We start from the raw sequence: 16,913 nt of genomic DNA, 5'->3' as shown, positions 1-16,913 counted from the left end.
ACCCAGCTTATTTTAATGCCTGTGCATGATTCCTGACCATCTCCATGTTTGGTTTTTAACATCTATGCCCGACTAGACTAACCACAGCCTCTCTACGATCTCAGTCATTCCACACAAAAGCGGACAAACAACGAGTTCGATATGCAAGCCATGCAGTGTTGAGGTCGGTGTTGGAGGTCGACGGCATTCAGACTCACTTTCTGGCCCGGCTCTGGACAGACTGCTGCTGCTGCTGTTGCTGCTGCTGCTGGACCTGCTGGGAGGGGGCAGGCCTCTTGCGGCTGGGCTCCATCACCGGGGTGGGCAGGCCGGGCCGCACCGCCGGGCTGCCTCCGTACGGTGGGCCGGGGGGGCCCATGGGAGCTCCCTGATGGGGCATCCTTGCTCCAGACGGCATGCCAGGACGCTGGGAAAGGAACGCAGGAGAGAAGACATGTCACAAATACGAAGAACACATTCTCCGCTGTGTATTCTGATTAATAACAATCACAAATTAGTCCTTCTAAAAATACAACAAAGGAAACATTAGATCAATAGCAAATTTTATGCGTTTTCTTCTGATGGATGGTGGAGAAGCTTCAACAAAGAGTGTCACGTCCGTGATCCAGGCCTCACACATTTCAAATACAATTCTACTGTCTGCTATTGAAACTGGAGAGGGTCTCTTCTACCTTGTGAAACATTTCAGAAATCAAACAACAGTCTAGCAAACATGAACACACAGAAATAGAAATATTATATTCATAACTGTGTTGTTTTTAGTGTATAATGATCTTAGAATGAGCCGATTATATCTACATAGGGAGTCGGTCATCATCACGGCGTCCACCATGATGCAAACACTAGCTATAGAGTGCCGAAGCGGAAGCAGGAAGTAACGGCGCCATGGGTCCTTTCGGAGCGAAAAAAATGAATGGTGTTCAATGGACGGAAAATAATTATTATCTGATCCCCCGGTCGTTATGCCTTGGATTACACAAATGTTGTTTATAGGCTTAAATTATAATTTTCCATGTCAAGAGTTTGACCGTTTATTGTGCAATTCTTCAGTTAAAATTCATTGAGAAAACACAATGATAAAGACTACATGTTGTGTCGCGTATGTGACGTCACGTCATCGCCCTTTCCCCATCGGCGAAGTTGAGGCTCTCCACATGACCCGACTTATAGTGGTTCTCCCCCCTTTCGATACTTTTATTCTGCCCTTGGAAAAAAGCGGTGAAGTGGAGCAGAGAAACAGCCATCTCGGCGGACTTCGGACTCGGCGGGTGGTGACGTATATCATTCGCGACGAGAACAGCGAGGAGCTGTAGTTCACAAAGCGGCTCACACAAAACCTAACTTTATCAAAACTCTTCGCGCTTAATTGTCGTCTTCTTTGCGTGAAAAATTTTCTTTAAATATCACAAAGAACATATGTGAAATCCATGGCACAATTCAAACGGGACCAGAAAATAATTTGTATCTACCCATTGAATCGCATTGATATTTTTTTGCTTTTGAGGACCCATGTCCCGGAAATGGAGGGGCGGGACTTCACCACTCTATAGACAGAGACTTTCATGTTTTATTTTACCCGAAGGCCACCAAAATTCTCTGACACGCTTGGGAAGGGAGGGGTTTTCAGTTGGTTGCCATTTTCAACCTCACCACTAGATGCAACTAAATCCTACACACTCCTCCTTTAAGTGCTGCAAACGTGAATGAAACTGCAGGAAAGCTTTAAAAGACGTACAATACAATATATAGAGTCTGTTTGTGTTCGACAGTTGACCCCAACACGAAATATGTAGCTTGAACTTCAGGCAACTTCTGAGTCCTTAAAGTGTCAGTGAAATCAATCCGTCGTGACATGCGGTAATTTTTAGCTGAAGCCAACATTTGTCACAGATTTGCTTGCTTAAAAGGTAGAAAAACAATTGCTCTTTTCCAGAAAATGGCAGAAATAAGAACAACTGCACTGAGAATAAAAAGCATTGTTTTGTTATGATATTTTCCCCCCTCGTCTGCTTTAAACAAAAATCAAGTTTGACGGCTGAAAAATACACTAAATGAAGTGTTTTTTCTTTACTTGGTCTCACACACACACACACACACACACACACACAGACACACAGACACACAGACACACACACACACACACACACACACACACACACACACACACACACACACACACACACACACACACACACACACACACTCCTCCTAAACAATGCAAACAGTGTCAGAGCCCATAGTGTCACACCACCATCTTGACGCCTGGGAACAACTGGGGAACTCTCACCTGTTCTTGTCTCTCCGATGGCAACAGCTGCCTCGGTTTATTGTCTGAAGCCTTTGACTCATTAGAACGAGAGTATAGACTGGCTACTGTATGAGAATAACTGTGTGTCTTCTGATATAACACAATTTAATGTCTTTAAATGCATCAGAAGTTGAAGACATATTCAGATATATCATCAATATTCAAATATTCTACGAGCAAAACTCAAAGTCCTGCATTCAAAATCATCGGAATACGTCGCATTACTGAAGCGAAAGGTGCTCCAACTGAAGCTTTACTGCGACTTTTGTAGCTTTAAAGAATTCAGAGAAGCCACAAACAACTATTAACTAATTAAGTTTCCACACCGCGCTGCTCTCATACGGCCGTTACAGCTGACGGCATCGTCCAGACCGAAGGCGTTGTTGTAAAAGCGTAGTGTCCACTCTCCAATTCCCCCCCTAGCTTAACAATATTAGCTCTGTCAGCACTGTTGCGGTTGATTGCACCATTCGTGCTGTTAGCCGCCGGCTCAGCCGTCGCCATGTTGAGAGTCATGTGGAGGCAACCGATATGTTCTGATTTCTGTGTTGAGCATCTTTAAAATATGTGTATTTTTTTTTTAAAGCAAAACTAAGAGAAACGAAAATGATGAAATGATTGAAACATCACATTATTTTTTTAAGGTCGTTATGTGCAACAGAGTTGAGTAACAATAATAAAAGAAAAAATAACCTGCAAGGCTACAGTAATGCATTATATATACACAGAAAAAACAGGTCATCTCACCACCAGATGAGTAGAACATAGACAACAAGTAGAAAGGTCTGCAGGACTGCCTTGACCCTGACAGCTAATGTAGTCAGCTATACTTTATGTTACTCTTTGACTGAAAATAACCCTTTGGAGCTGCAATAACTGGGTTTTCTCAATGTAGGCATTATATACCGTTATCCAAACGCAACGATGCAAATTAATTGTTGTTATTTCCACATATTGTCTATCTCTATTTGATGTTATGATTACATGCTGCATGTTTACCATCATTTTGCATTCATTCCAATTATAACCAAGCTAAATCGGGGAGGGTGGGGCCATCTAGCATGTTAGTCCGGCATGGCCAGTTATATGGTGACCAATAACAACACATTATATTTCATCATTGTAGTGTTTGTATACAGAATCTTACTCTGTAATGTAACTGAAGCATTTAGGGCAAATGTAGTAAACACAGTAGTATGAAACGTATAGCATGAAAGATGTTCTTCTTCTCCCTCTTTCTTTCTATTATTCTAAAGAAAATCTCAACGTTGTTGTTTGGCAGAGCCGTGACTGAGCGGACACAAATGTTTAACCACGAACAATGTCCTCTTTCAAATCGACACAGAAGCTTGCCTGCTACATTCTGCAACAGAACGAGTAAATGTTCAAGAGGGAGATCGACAGAGAGAGAGCGAGAGGACAGCTGAAGGATACAAATCAGGAGTTTCATAACCTCATGTTTTTCTCTCTCTCTCAACATTTCACACTATTCGTCACCTCTAGACGTGGATTACTGCAACGAACAAACATCAGGTTTGATCTTTAGACTGTCGAACACAAACATACGTGAAAAAACAAATAAACAAAGAACGTAATAAACTGCAGGGAGGGCGTAATAACAAAACTAGATATCGAACGGGCGTCCAAATATAAATGCGTGTATTCACAGAGAGATTTAATAACAAAACAACAAAAAAAAACTATGACAGCATACGAGAAGACTGGCGTGCTATGTGGCCTTTGAAGCAGTGACCGAGCAGAGATCCTGTGATAAGAAGCCCGAGCAGGCGTCGCTGTCACTCCGGCTGGGAGTTTGGTCGGGCGAGGGGGAGGGGACGTTGGGGGGGTCAACGCAACCGAGAGGGGTCTTCAAATGGAAGGGGATAAGACAACATATGGTCAAGGCCTCCTGTTCCAATGTTGTCACCTTGTGGAGTTTTAACAACCTCTTCTTTTTCTCTCTCTACTTCCCACCTAAGCTGGACAATAACAGGCTTAGACCTCCAGCAGCCAGACATTCTGGAGAATTTGAACCTTTTTCAGATAACAAAACATAGCTGGATAATATGTAGGATGAATTTCCCCTAACACTGAGTGGTAGTTTATAATCTGACCCGCTGAACTGACTCCAACACTCTGACCAGCGCTCTGCCAGCCAGCTATCGAATCTGCCATGTGGATGGATATCTGAGAAGTGTGTTGGCATCTCTGGAGGGATTGGAAGAGGCCAAACTTAACCCACACTGTACTAAACATACGAGTCTGCGGCTTGTAACATTGGATGGTCCGCATTTGCAGGCTTTGATTGGAATCAGTGAGGTTCCTTATATAGGACATGACTCATATTTTAGGGATCAATCGGTATGATCCTTTTAATTTCCGATTGATCATCCATGAACTGTCAGAAAACTGTGAGAAATTCAAAAATAACATTTTTTTAAATGCTTGCTTCATCAGATATTCAGTTATCATGGAATATCTCATGTATAAATATAATTAGTGGATATCTCAGTTATTATTATGACCGTTTGGTTAGTACATTCAGATTCATTCATATCCCTGTTATTATTAAACAAGATTTGAAGATATCCGTCTCTTTGATTTATTCCTTCTCCCCGACAAAACGCAGGTAAATGTAATCTCATTTGTGACGCTCTCATCATTGGAAAAACACATTTAAAGAGATTCAATAGTGACATTTCTTTTTCAAAAACAGTGTGTTCCTGTTAGTCTGGATCCAAAGAATAAATTCTGCACAGATTTCATTGAAGCTATTTCTGAAAGAGCTTGGCAAGGTCCGCGGATCATCCAGAGTTACCGGGACATTGGGTTTCAGAAAGACAAGTGGCTGTTGAATATTTTCATGATTTCAATGAAGTGTGCGTCCATAGGACAAATATGTTCACCTCCGTCTGCTGTCGCACAAACACACTGATTTATTGATGACAAAGTTGTCGTATTGGCCAGTTGGGCTTGCCCACGCAGAAAGCTTTTCTCATCACCTTCGCTGACCTCCACACACATATATATACAAGTAAGAAGTAACACAGGGTCTGCATGTGGTGGGGGTAAGGCAGATAATGAGAGAGGAAGAAGAAGAGACCTCAACCAGGCCTTCAGCCCACCCATCAATCCAAGAACTAGACGGCAACAGAACACCCCACATCACACACACTGCTGGGAGGCAAGAACGTGCCGACCTTCGGTAACGGCGACAATGTGTACGTCGTGTTATTTTCCATATATATGTGTGTGTAAATGCATCTGTGTATGCATAGTTCTGTGCGTATATAAAAGCTTCATGAAGGGGGGGAAAGTAAACGTCATCCGTTGCCACAAGCTAACAAACTGCGCCGATTCATCCCCGTATCCCATAGTATAAATATTTCTCCATTCTGCAGTATACACAACGGGGAGGAACCTGCCGCAACTATTATAACAAGAGTTTTCCATCTTGAAACGTGGGGGGGGGAAGAGAAAGAGGAAAAGAGAGGAGGGGTGGGGGGAGGTAGAGCATGAGAGAAAAATAAGCAGGAGGGAAATATTTGGCTTGGAGCAGCCAGAACCTCATCAAGGTTAATTGGTCTGTTGAGAGGACACACTCATCTGGCTCATCAATCACCTGGTCCATTGTTTCCTAAAGTCTGTCTCTGTACGCCGGGCTTCAGCTGCAAAGCCCCTGTAATGACCGCTCCTGTCAAAGAGACAATACCTCATCTTGTTTCAGTGTATAAATCTACCTGCTGTCAGTTCGCCAAACATCAGCACTGATTAAAGCGCCTGGAATCAGACCCGAGTCAAGCTGTGATTTTAAGACGTAACACGATGTGACAAATGAAGTCTTTTTGACCTTCTGGATGCACTTGAGGATTAGGAAGTGATGCCAAGTTTCAGGATCCGTGCAAAAGGTAAAATAAAGTTCAGCAGGAAGTAAAAAAAAAAACACATGCAGAATGAGACGTTTACATTTATGATGTAGGAGTGTCAGAAAATAGTGAACAATTCCTGTCCCCAAAATCCAAATTGATTGTTTCATTCAATTTACAGAATGAAACATCACATGTATTTAGTTAACTCATGGGAAACCAGCATGTATTATAATCTGTGCATTGAATTGAAGATTAATGTGAAAATAAACCTTTGCTCTAAGAATTCTTTCAGCACTAGAAACTTCTTTCTAACCTGGGGGTCGGGATCGATAAACCTTTTTTTTCCTTCTCAGAATAGAATTCAAATAAAGGTTATTAATTATCTGTTTTCAGTTCCTCCAATTTGATGATTTGCTGTTGTTAGCATATCAAAGAAAACTGAACATCATCAGGTTTTGGCTTTTTAGTCGGATAAAATTAAACATTTGAAGATGTCAACTAGAGCAACTAGAGCAAAGCTGTCCAGAGTAAACGATCAATCACAAAGATAATTGGCACATCAATCGATTGAACTCACAACACGAAGCCTGTGACGAGGGGGTCACATTGTATTCAGGGCAAAAAAAACCCAGATTGGCCATGAATCACCACTTTATTTGCACAGTTGAGTCAATGTCAAAGCCACATCTGCTAAAACTTTCAAGTGTCACCGACTTCTACATCACGCTCAACCCTCTAATTCATGCCGCCCATTTCCAAAACAAACTGCTACTGTCCTCCATGTTCTGCTACTAATGTTAAGTATGATAATAGTTGCCTAACCTCTAAACCATGAGCCACACTTCACTTGACATTTCATGCTAGCGTCACATGAATGGACTGATTGTTCTGCGTGATTTCCAGGATTGGCCGCCTGCCTCGGCTCCGTCTACGCTACTACGTCCGATTGTCTCGTGACCTTACAGGTTCAAATACTTCCACCAACCAACAACACGCTGCCTGCAAGGCTACTCTGCCTGTGTTGTTGTGAGTGGACTCGTCCTCCCCCCCCTCCTTGTGTCTGTGACTCTCAGGGAAGCAGCGTGCTTCTCTGTTAGCCAAAGGGGGAGCTGGCTGCTGCTGCTGCTGCTGCTACGCTTCTATTCCTACAATTATCCATTTTTTTTGCGTGTGTGTGTGTGCGTGTTTGAAATCCTCTGCTCCCCATCCTTCTCCTGCTCAGCTCCATCCATCCTTTGCTGCTCCACTTCTCTTTCTCTCAAACCATCTCCAAACAGGCTGGGATCCAGGAGGGGGCTGGAAATAACCTTCACATGGCCAGCTTTACCCAGCTATCTCTCACACACAGACCGCTGCTGCTGCTGCCGCTGCCGCCGCTGCGCCGACTCATGCACACACACAGACGCGCACACACACAGATGCATGCCAGCTCCCTTCATGGGAATGACGGACAGCGCCACTCACCACTCCATGGACCAGGAACTCAAACAGTTTGCTCTTGGTGGCTTTCCTGGCTCCCCCCGCCGTCTCCTCCGTAGCCATTTGCTCAGTCCCCTCCGTTCACCCTGCTATGTCTCCCCTCTCCTTCTTTTGTCTTTCCCTCTCCCTTCACCCAGCCTCCGGTTCCCCTCCCCTGCTCCACTTTCCTTCTCTTTGTGCTCTCCTTTACAGCACTGCCTGTCCCTGACTCTCCTTCTCTCTCTCTCTCTCTCTCTCTTCCCTCCCTCTGACTCTATTTTGAATGTGCAGCAGCCCTGCCGAGTCTCTCACTGTGTGTCTAGCTCACTTTTTAGTTGAGCTGCCTTTCAGGAGCCCGGCACGTCGCTTGGAGGTGGAAAGGGGGGTGGGTGGGGGGGGACTGTGCGGGGGTCTGGCAGGGGGGTTTCAGCCAGCCCACCCTGCCGCTCCCCCGCACAGCTGTTGCATTCCATTGGTAGATAAGGGCATGCGGCGGCGAGGCTGCCGTTTGGTCTAAACGGAGGCTGGGGAGGTTAGAATCGGCTTCTCTGCTGCAGCTCCCCCCACCCCTGGTGACCAACCCAGAGGCCACGGTCAGCACACACGGACCTAAGAGTCCTGGGCTCATTCTCAAAAAAGGACATTGGGCTCTTAAAGGGGCCACGCCACATATCATTACCACATTGACTGCCATATATGATGGAGCCATGACGTGGTGGCGATGACGAGGAGGAGGAGGAGGGGGGTGATTTCTCAATTCAAAGCCATTCGAGGCAGGGCAATTTGTCTTGGAGTGCAACGCTTTCTCACAACGTGCTCCCAAAGCACCACTTCACAAAAGCAGAAGGCCACGTCAAGAGCACCTTCACTTCCTGTGTTTCTGAGCCGGCCTTTGTCACGGTGCATTCATAGGTTACTAGTATTTCCGCCAGTCACCTCATTAGCTTTTACCTTTCACCCACTAGTCGGCCCAGAGACCACATGCAGGCTGTGGCTACAGTGTAATGGCAAACAAACAGGCTGCTCCGCACAGCAAGGTGACTGTGTCACTTGACACGTGTTATTAGGTTCTGTTGGGATTTCTCGCAGGCTGCTTTTTTAACGATTTTTTCTCTCCAAATGCATAAAACTGAAAGCCAAAAAAAAAAAAAAAGGTGAAAAAACAAACCATGTCTTGATGGACAGAAGCTTGTGAAGTGAGGAATAAAAGACGTATTGAGGCACGGCAGAAGTATACACACACACTGACTGTTTGAGTGTGTGTGCTCTGTTTTTTTTTAGGTGGTAATGTCTCACGCTCCCAATTCCTCACAGGCGCAAGCTTCGCCCGCCGCCACACAGGTCATTACTCTGACTAAATCCACGCCACGTTGAAGATTATGACTCTTTCGTGTCTCCTGCTGCTCAAACCCCTCGTTCTTTTCTCGCCCCTCCCTTCTTCCAGCCATCAGATCAGGGGAGTGAAATATTCATGAGGTTATTTGAATGACAAAGGAGGTGAAGTGGGGCAGATTCAGTGGGGCTCGGCTTGTGACACATGACGGCGTATTGTCACTTTTATTGTTTCCTCCTTCCTCTGCCAGTGTGAAAATATCTGAAAAAAGGGTCGAACCAGGTGTCAAAATAAGGAAATTGCCCTCAAGACGTGACACAGAGCTTCGACAGAAAATCCGTCCTTCAATTATCACATTATTCCAAGCATGTTCCTTTAAAATAGTGCGTTCGAGAGGGGGTGTTGTTCCAGTCCTGATCAACGCCGAGAGGAAAAACACAGTTATTGTGTGGACAGCTGGTTAGTGGTTCTGTGACCTCTAGGCCAGAGGTCATGACCTTCTGGAGCATGTACCATCCCTCAAAGGCGTCTAAAAGGAGCCAAGCCTTTTGTTTTATGCATGCACATTATTCATTACAATATTATCCATGACATAACTGACTGAAAAGTTAAAGGTTTTACACCTAAAAGGAGAAGCAGGAAGAGAAGGTCAAAATGTATGTCCTTCAAATTCCTTCGGCTTCGCACCCCTGATTATTGGAATAGACGTATTGATAGGCAAAAACCAGCCCTCTCATGTGTTGCTGGTTGTTATAGTGTTAGTTTGCTTGGTGGTGACACCTGGTGTTCAGATGAGTGTACTGCTGCTGTCATTAATCCGGTCTGGAAGGCTTTGAGGAACATAAGGAGCCCAAACCTCCTCTGAAAATGTTCTCTTTGCAGCTCCAATCCATCTGTGTCCTCATTGTAATACTGCAAAAATATCATCCCAAATTGATCCTATGCATTAGAATAACCTTGTGTTACATAACATATGACACAGGCTTTGCATATGTTAATCACACACTGACACACAATGTGTGAATCTCAATTTCCTGCAAGGTCAAAATCCCAGTTCTTGAGATTGTGCCAATCTCCCGTTTCTCCGGCAACAGCACATGGGTTCAATGATAACAAAGGGATCCGGCAGCTCGGGCCATGCAAAAGGGAGCCTTGAGCGCAGGAGTACCCCCTGCCGGAGCCCCACCGTCTCGCTCACCAAAGCCAGTCAGTCTCACTAAATGGTAATGTCCCAGTGTGCAGCAGACAGGGTGGTAGAGGGGGGCTATCAGGGGGTAAGGGAGCAACAGCAGTGTTGTTAACGACCAACAGAGGGAGCAAACAGGGAGGCAGGGAGGTGCTGACTTGTTTGAATGGAAGAAGGGATCAATGTTCAGTGGTTGGTTGCAACAAATCCATGAGGTATCATAAAGCATGAAAGCCTAAAAACACTGCCAGGACCAAACTCTAATCACTGCTCAAACTATTACATGTTCTAAGCATCTTTTTACGTTTTCTTAAAAATGTGTTACTTCCTTATTTGACCACAAGAGGGAGACAAAAACTCATACTAAGAGACAAGCTTCCTACAATACAGTATTCAAGCCTCTATACAACCTTCAAATGACACAAACTGTGAAGTAGGGCTGTAGTCATTTCCATTACTGGTTACATTCTTGATTAATTGGTGAACAAGTTGTTATAATAATAATTATTATTATTATTATGAGAAATGCCTATCTTTGTAGAAACCCAAGGTCTTAAACTGACTTGTTTTGTCCGACTAACGGTCCAAAACTTAAATATAATCAGTCAACATTGAAAAACCTTTTCCCCACAATGAAAGTATTTCTCTAAAACATTTAGTATTCTTAAAAAAGCAAAAAGCATGATGTCAAACTGATTGGTGAACAGTAGTATGTGACATCACCTTTTTCAAACAGAGCCTCGCCTACTTTAAACCGGTGAGAAAAGCAAGGATACAAAAACAGAATTTTCTCATGTGAAATAACCATAAAATGTTATGTTAATGTAGGACAGCCTCACTCAAGGTTAGACGCTGATTGATGAAAAGTAAAAAAGGTTTTCAAAAAGGGGTCTGAAATAAAAAACTGTTGTTCACATGAGATAAGATGTGCTGCATGCAATCATAGATCCCAAAGTGGTTGAAATATCAATAAGCAATTACCTGTACATGATTTTTTCTTCAATTTTATAAAAGAAATACATACAATGAAAGAAAAGCTTGATGAAGGTAAATGTATTCAATTGTTTGCTCTCCTTATGAGCAGAAAGGGAGAAAAGACAGAATAGAAACCAATACACTGAAGGTTTTCGTCTGTTTTTCTGCAATATCTTCACAATTACCCCAGCAGAGGAAGGTGCAAGAGAGAGAGAGAGAGAGCAAGTATATGAAAAATAAAGAATTCTACCGGTGCTGATTTATAACACACAGTTCCCAGTGGCGTCGTTTACATACCAGAAACCACAAACCTGCCCTCGTCACCATTATTGTCACAGACAGATGGGGTGCACTAGGGGGAATATGGACTGTGCTGAGGGCACGGCGTAACGTCTGATTCTCTCCCACTGCTGGGCCCCTCTCTTTTTCTCTTTCCTCAGTTTAAGAGCTGCATACAAAACCCGGCTCAAGCTGCTTAAAGGCCAGAGCTCTCAGAAAGCTACTCAATGGCCCTCAGCCACCATCAAAGGGACTGTACAAAAGCACACAGACCTGCACCTTCTCTGAAGGGGGATTAAGGAGTGGGGAAAGTACATTTCAGGGCCGATTTCTTGCAGCTTGGCATATTTAATGAAGAACCTACAGTGAGAGAAAGAGAGCAAGGGAGAGAGTGAGAGAGAGTTTCCCTGGTGCCTGAAAATAATGGGGCATCTGCTGATAGTTTGTGATCAAAGTGATTGGGAACAATATACCACAAGGACATAGACGAATGATTTCCCACAAAGCGGCAGTGCTGTTAGGCACCTAACCTAAGAAACAGTAGATAAGGAGTTTAGGGGGGGTGGACCTTGAATTTCAGGACTTGTTTTGGACAAAGCATCTTTATCCAGACTGCGTTCATGGTTCAGCTCCTTGGCTGCGCGCTAAAAAAAAGGAGGCATTGTACGAGCAGATGGGAAGACGGAGCGGTAATGAGCCTCGTTTCCCCGCAAGCGACGAGCAACACACCGGAACAAGGCCTGAAGCTTTACCTGCTTCGGGGTATTTCCTGTTTGCTGTAGCCATGACAACGGCATAATCTGCCTTGAGTCCAAAAAGCCAACAGCCAATCGGGTGGGAGCGACGGCGGCTGCAGTGGCTTAAAAACTGGAGCAGCAGCTGGTGAACCGAGCACGGAACTATTCCAGAGCTCAAACTGTTGAACTACAAAGAAATCCCCCAAAAAAAAGACTTCAGTTTGCCGCGTTAGTCAGCGCTGAAGTCACCGTGGTCAACTTTGACGCAAATATATAGTGAAAGTCAGTCGCTTTTCCATGAATAAACCGACACAGCCATACCATATAAAATTCCACGGGATGAAAAGTAAAACTGGCAGAATAAGTCCGCCATTACACACTCCCTCTGTCCTCTTTCCGACTCTGCATCCAAGCTCGGCGTTAGCCCTGATCCTTCAGCACCACTCTGCCCATGCAGGATGGGAGAAGAGAGCCGACAGAACGAGGGCAGGATCGGTATGTGCAGGGCCGCGTCGAGACCATTCCAAATGCAAGAGATGAAAATCAAGACGCGGAGAGGAGGTAGCCTGAAAAAACAGCTACTCTCTCTGCACGTGTAATCTGCCAAGGAATTTCATGCTGAAACGTAGTGCGGGCCTCTCATCTTCTTTTACATGTGACTATTTTTTAGATCGAAATGCAATGTATCCTTTTGCAGAACACAATTTGTATAATGATATCAAATATTTGAAAAATCCCAACAATAAATCTCAGATTTCAGCAAAGACATGTCATTTCTGGCGAAACAGAGTCTCAATTTAAGGAACAGAAAATATTTTTTTTGTGCAGGAGATGGAATATTTCCATCCATGCGGTTAGAAGTGTTGTCAAGCGACCAAAGACATCACCAGGTATTAGCTCGGTAACTTAAATGTAATAGTTACACATGAGAGACACTGTACGTACATTTGTACTGTATGTTTGAGTACATCTAAACCAATAAAGATACATATAGTGACTCAAGCAAATTCAAAGATCCCCATGTGGACAGTTGTATTCAGGTACATTATAAAAAGTATTTTTTTAAATCCATGTGCACCTGGATTCTCACGAGGCTCATGGTTGTGGTCAGGCTTCAAGTAATTAAACAACGACCACCACTACCACATAGGTCATCTCACTGTAATGAATTCCAGGTGCTGCACAATATGTTAAACAATGAAATCCCAGCAAGATAGCCCCTTTAAGCTCATTGCAGTCAGAGAACAAAATTATAACCACTACAGTAACCTTAAACAACTTGCAACAACAATGCATATGTTACATTATAAACAACCATACAAATGTTCATATTCTTCAATCCCACTGCAGCACCCTGTGAGTGGTAAGTAGCTAAAATCATTAGTCCATTCATCAATTAGTCAATCAACTGTAAATTAATCTAGCAACTATATTGTTAATTGTGCTTCTTGAGTGTGAAGATTTGCTGCTTTACTTTCTTTCATTTACTATCTTTCTGACCCGACGTTCAGAGAAAACAAGCAAGAGGCCCCTTTTCACAGCGGCCATTTTGGCATGTCATTGCAGTGTAAAACACAGGTGTAATTGATTAAAAAGGATTCATGGTCCTGTTCTATTTAGTGTCACAGCCAGTCCAGTGGGCCAGCATGCACACTACTATCCACCTAAATGGAACAGGTTCATAATTAATGTTATTATCTACACCTGTGTTCCCCATGCAATGACTAGTCAAAATGGCTGCTGTGAGCCTTTTTTCATTCCCCCTCTGGTTCAAAAAATAATGATAGAGGAATTCAGTAGAAAAGAAAAAAAAATTAATTCTCATTCATCTGTTTGAAATAAATGTGTTGTTTAAAAAAAAACATAATTAAATAAGCTTTTGCAACTGAGAGGGTTAGAGCAAATGTCAGCTGTGGCATTAACACAAAATAAAACATTGCTGCATGTGTTATATTGGGTTAGAGTGTGGTGCAGTATTGAGCGTTAACACCTAAGTGGGTCAACCAGCCGCTCGCTGAACTGTAGCACCATTAGGAACCAGACAGTTTGTCTCCGAGTCGAGCGCACAATCTCATTAAGACAGCCAACTCGACATTATGAATGGGAGTAATATGCAACTAAAGGAAACCCCACAGATAGTGCTTTAGGTAAGATAACAGTGATTAAAAAAAAAAAAAAAAAACAGTTATAATCTCTTGGTAGAGAGGGAGTGCGCCATGTTAATTCGGTTACAAAGCGCTCGATTCAAAACCATAAAAACCTATAATCTCTCTGTGGAAATGACACAATGGAGCTTCAGACGGCTGTGTAAAAGTGGTTTTCATAGGTTGTAAATTGTATAAAATACATCTCCAGTATTGCAGCTGTAAGTTTACTGTATGTCTGTGTAAAACATGCCAGGGTTGCTACCTCTATATACAGCACAGTGTGTCTGCTGCATTGCTTTACTGCAGCATTCTGTTTTAATGGCAGATATAAGCAAGGAAATCAAACTTTCATAATATTTAGCAAGGCTGTGAGTAATTGATTTTTCCAATATTGAAGAATAATTAAATTATGTTCTTGATTATTATATATAAGTGAAAAACAACCCCAATTTCACAGAGCTAAAGTATGTCTTCAGATTGTCTCTAAGATATTGAATTAATATAATTTAAGATTAAGAAAAGCAGCAAATTGACACATTTTCACAGCTTTTTTGCGTGCATTTTTTACTTAAAATATGATTTAAACAAGCACTTGATTCATGGTTGCTGATTAACTAACTGACCATCATTTAATCTCTAGCCGTTTCAGCTCTAATATTAAGTGAAATTAATAGTTTTCCTGTAAACTCATTTGTTCTCAGGGTAACAAACGGCCATTGAGCCAGCACATTCCACCCCAGCAAAAAAAAAGGAAGTGCTCCATTGTCCGTTTATCCCTGCAAATAACACTAAACACAAAGCCGGGGAACATTTAATTGGGTGACCTGCTATTTAGGAAGCTAAGCCAAATGTATACAACTTCCAGCCTGTCTAACCTGATAGTGCTGGTTCAGAAACGGTGTGGAAAAGATAAAGTTTGACAAACTTATGAAAAACTCTGTACCCGAAACACTCAGTAAAAAACAGATTGACCTTGATTAGTCGCCCACACTAAATTTCTGTGACTGAACAGTGTGACAGGGGTATATGTGTGAGGGGAGGGGGGACAGTGAAGCTTTCCTTAAAAAGCCAAGTCAAGCATTCGGCAGACTGTAAAAGGAGCTGGTCCTCTGATCCTCTATCAGACATCAGGAGCTGTGACGGCACCTTGCATACTAATGTGGCTGTTCTTTTTTTCTTTATACTGAAGGGGAAATATGTGCCAGCGGCTGGGTCGGGGAAGACCGTGGTTTATAAATTAGCTTTTTCAGTCCAATTTTCAAAGAAAGAGTGTGCCTACAGCAGACAACGATCAACCACTTCTACAGCAAACTTAAAGTTTGAAAAAAAAAGCCTCAGTATTCATGCCACAATTTAAAAGCAATCATAAAACAAGTGCTGAGCAGCTCAAACGCTTCCTTAACAGGCTATAACCTAACGTACAATTGAACAGAGAAAAAACAGAAGAGGTTGGTCATCCCTGCTCCGTTGCATGGAAATTCAATGTACGTTCTATCTGGAAAAAAATGTTTGCATACAGAAAGGGGCTGAGGGACTTAATCTATGGAAAACCAACAAACAGATAGGAATTTGTTTTAAGTAAAAATGGTTATGTAATATTCTGTGTTGGCTAATTGCACACAAATGGCTGAGTCCTTACTTTCTTGTTTCCTATCAGCTGAGTCATCAAGTCCATTTCTGTACATGAAACCCAAGCAGGAACATAAAGAGGCTGAAATCTGAGAAAACCCTTGAAATGTGCAATTAATTCAGTGACAACACATTTACAGGTCGTTATATGAGGTTGAATGCCTCGTCAAAAAGTTTTCAGCATCCTGAAGCGCCTGTAAGCTTTTAGTTTTACTACTGACTCTGAAATTGACACCGTGGGAGCAAAAATGATGAGATGATGGTTGAAGCAAAATAACAAAAAGATGCAGCCTACTTTTGCTAATGTCAACTACTACTTTTGCCCAGAGTTAGAAGATTGATAGCACTTTCAAGACTGCATGCTAAACTACAGCTAGCAGCCGCCAGACGGTTAGCTTAGCTTAGTTTAAAGGCTAGAAGCGGGTAAAGCCTGGCCAGACATATTAACCACCATCCAGCATATAACATAACATGTTGTTTTTATGCCTTTCAGATTCAACAAATGAGACAGCAATGTGTTTGTGATATTAGCAAAGCTAGCTACCGGTTTACAGCTAGCCTTTATGCTAAACTACGCTAACTTGGCTAGGCTCATATTTGATGTCCAGACATACATCTTCTCATCTCACTCTCTGCAAAAAAAATGTCCCAAAATATATTCATGTAAAAGATGAGTAATATGAAATTGGGAGTACTTCGTGAATGCCTCTAAATGGCTCTCAACATGGCTACGAAGGCTCGCAGTTCACGGTGCTAATAGAGCTAACGGTGCTAACAGCGCTAACAGTGCTAACAGTAGAAACTACAGCAAAGGCGCTGGCAAAGCTAACAGTGTTTACCTGAGTTGGAACCGGCGGGTGGTTGCTGCACTTCCGTAATAATTCTGTCGGCCCGGCATGGTTTATCTGCTTTTACCGCCATATGTAAGCAGCTAGCTAGCCAGTGTGGCGCGCTCACACGCAAGAACGTGCACACGCAAAGCACGCGCGGCC

General features: G+C 43.0%; 1 protein-coding gene across 5 annotated transcripts in view; it reads right to left on the bottom strand.

Moving 5' to 3' along the window:
• Positions 1-16,913, bottom strand: part of smarcd3b (SWI/SNF related BAF chromatin remodeling complex subunit D3b) — a 34,488-nt gene that overhangs the window by 16,144 nt on the left and 1,431 nt on the right. For 4 of the 5 annotated variants that reach the window (XM_084033581.1, XM_084033582.1, XM_084033584.1 and 1 more), the window contains exons 1-2: positions 7,642-7,866; positions 198-406 (exon numbers count right to left, since the gene is read on the bottom strand). In XM_084033581.1, coding sequence (XP_083889707.1) covers positions 198-406; positions 7,642-7,719 — 287 coding nt within the window. In that variant the 5' untranslated portion in view covers positions 7,720-7,866. Of the gene's footprint in view, positions 1-197; positions 407-7,641; positions 7,867-16,913 lie in introns of those variants that run through there. The other variant, XM_084033583.1, reaches the window with a different exon arrangement.

This window comes from Eutrigla gurnardus (genome assembly GCF_963514095.1).
Source record: "Eutrigla gurnardus genome assembly, chromosome: 18".
NCBI classification, from domain to species: Eukaryota; Metazoa; Chordata; class Actinopteri; order Perciformes; family Triglidae; genus Eutrigla; species Eutrigla gurnardus.
Note: the sequence above shows the minus strand (reverse complement) of the source record. Positions and strands in the feature narration are given on the sequence as shown.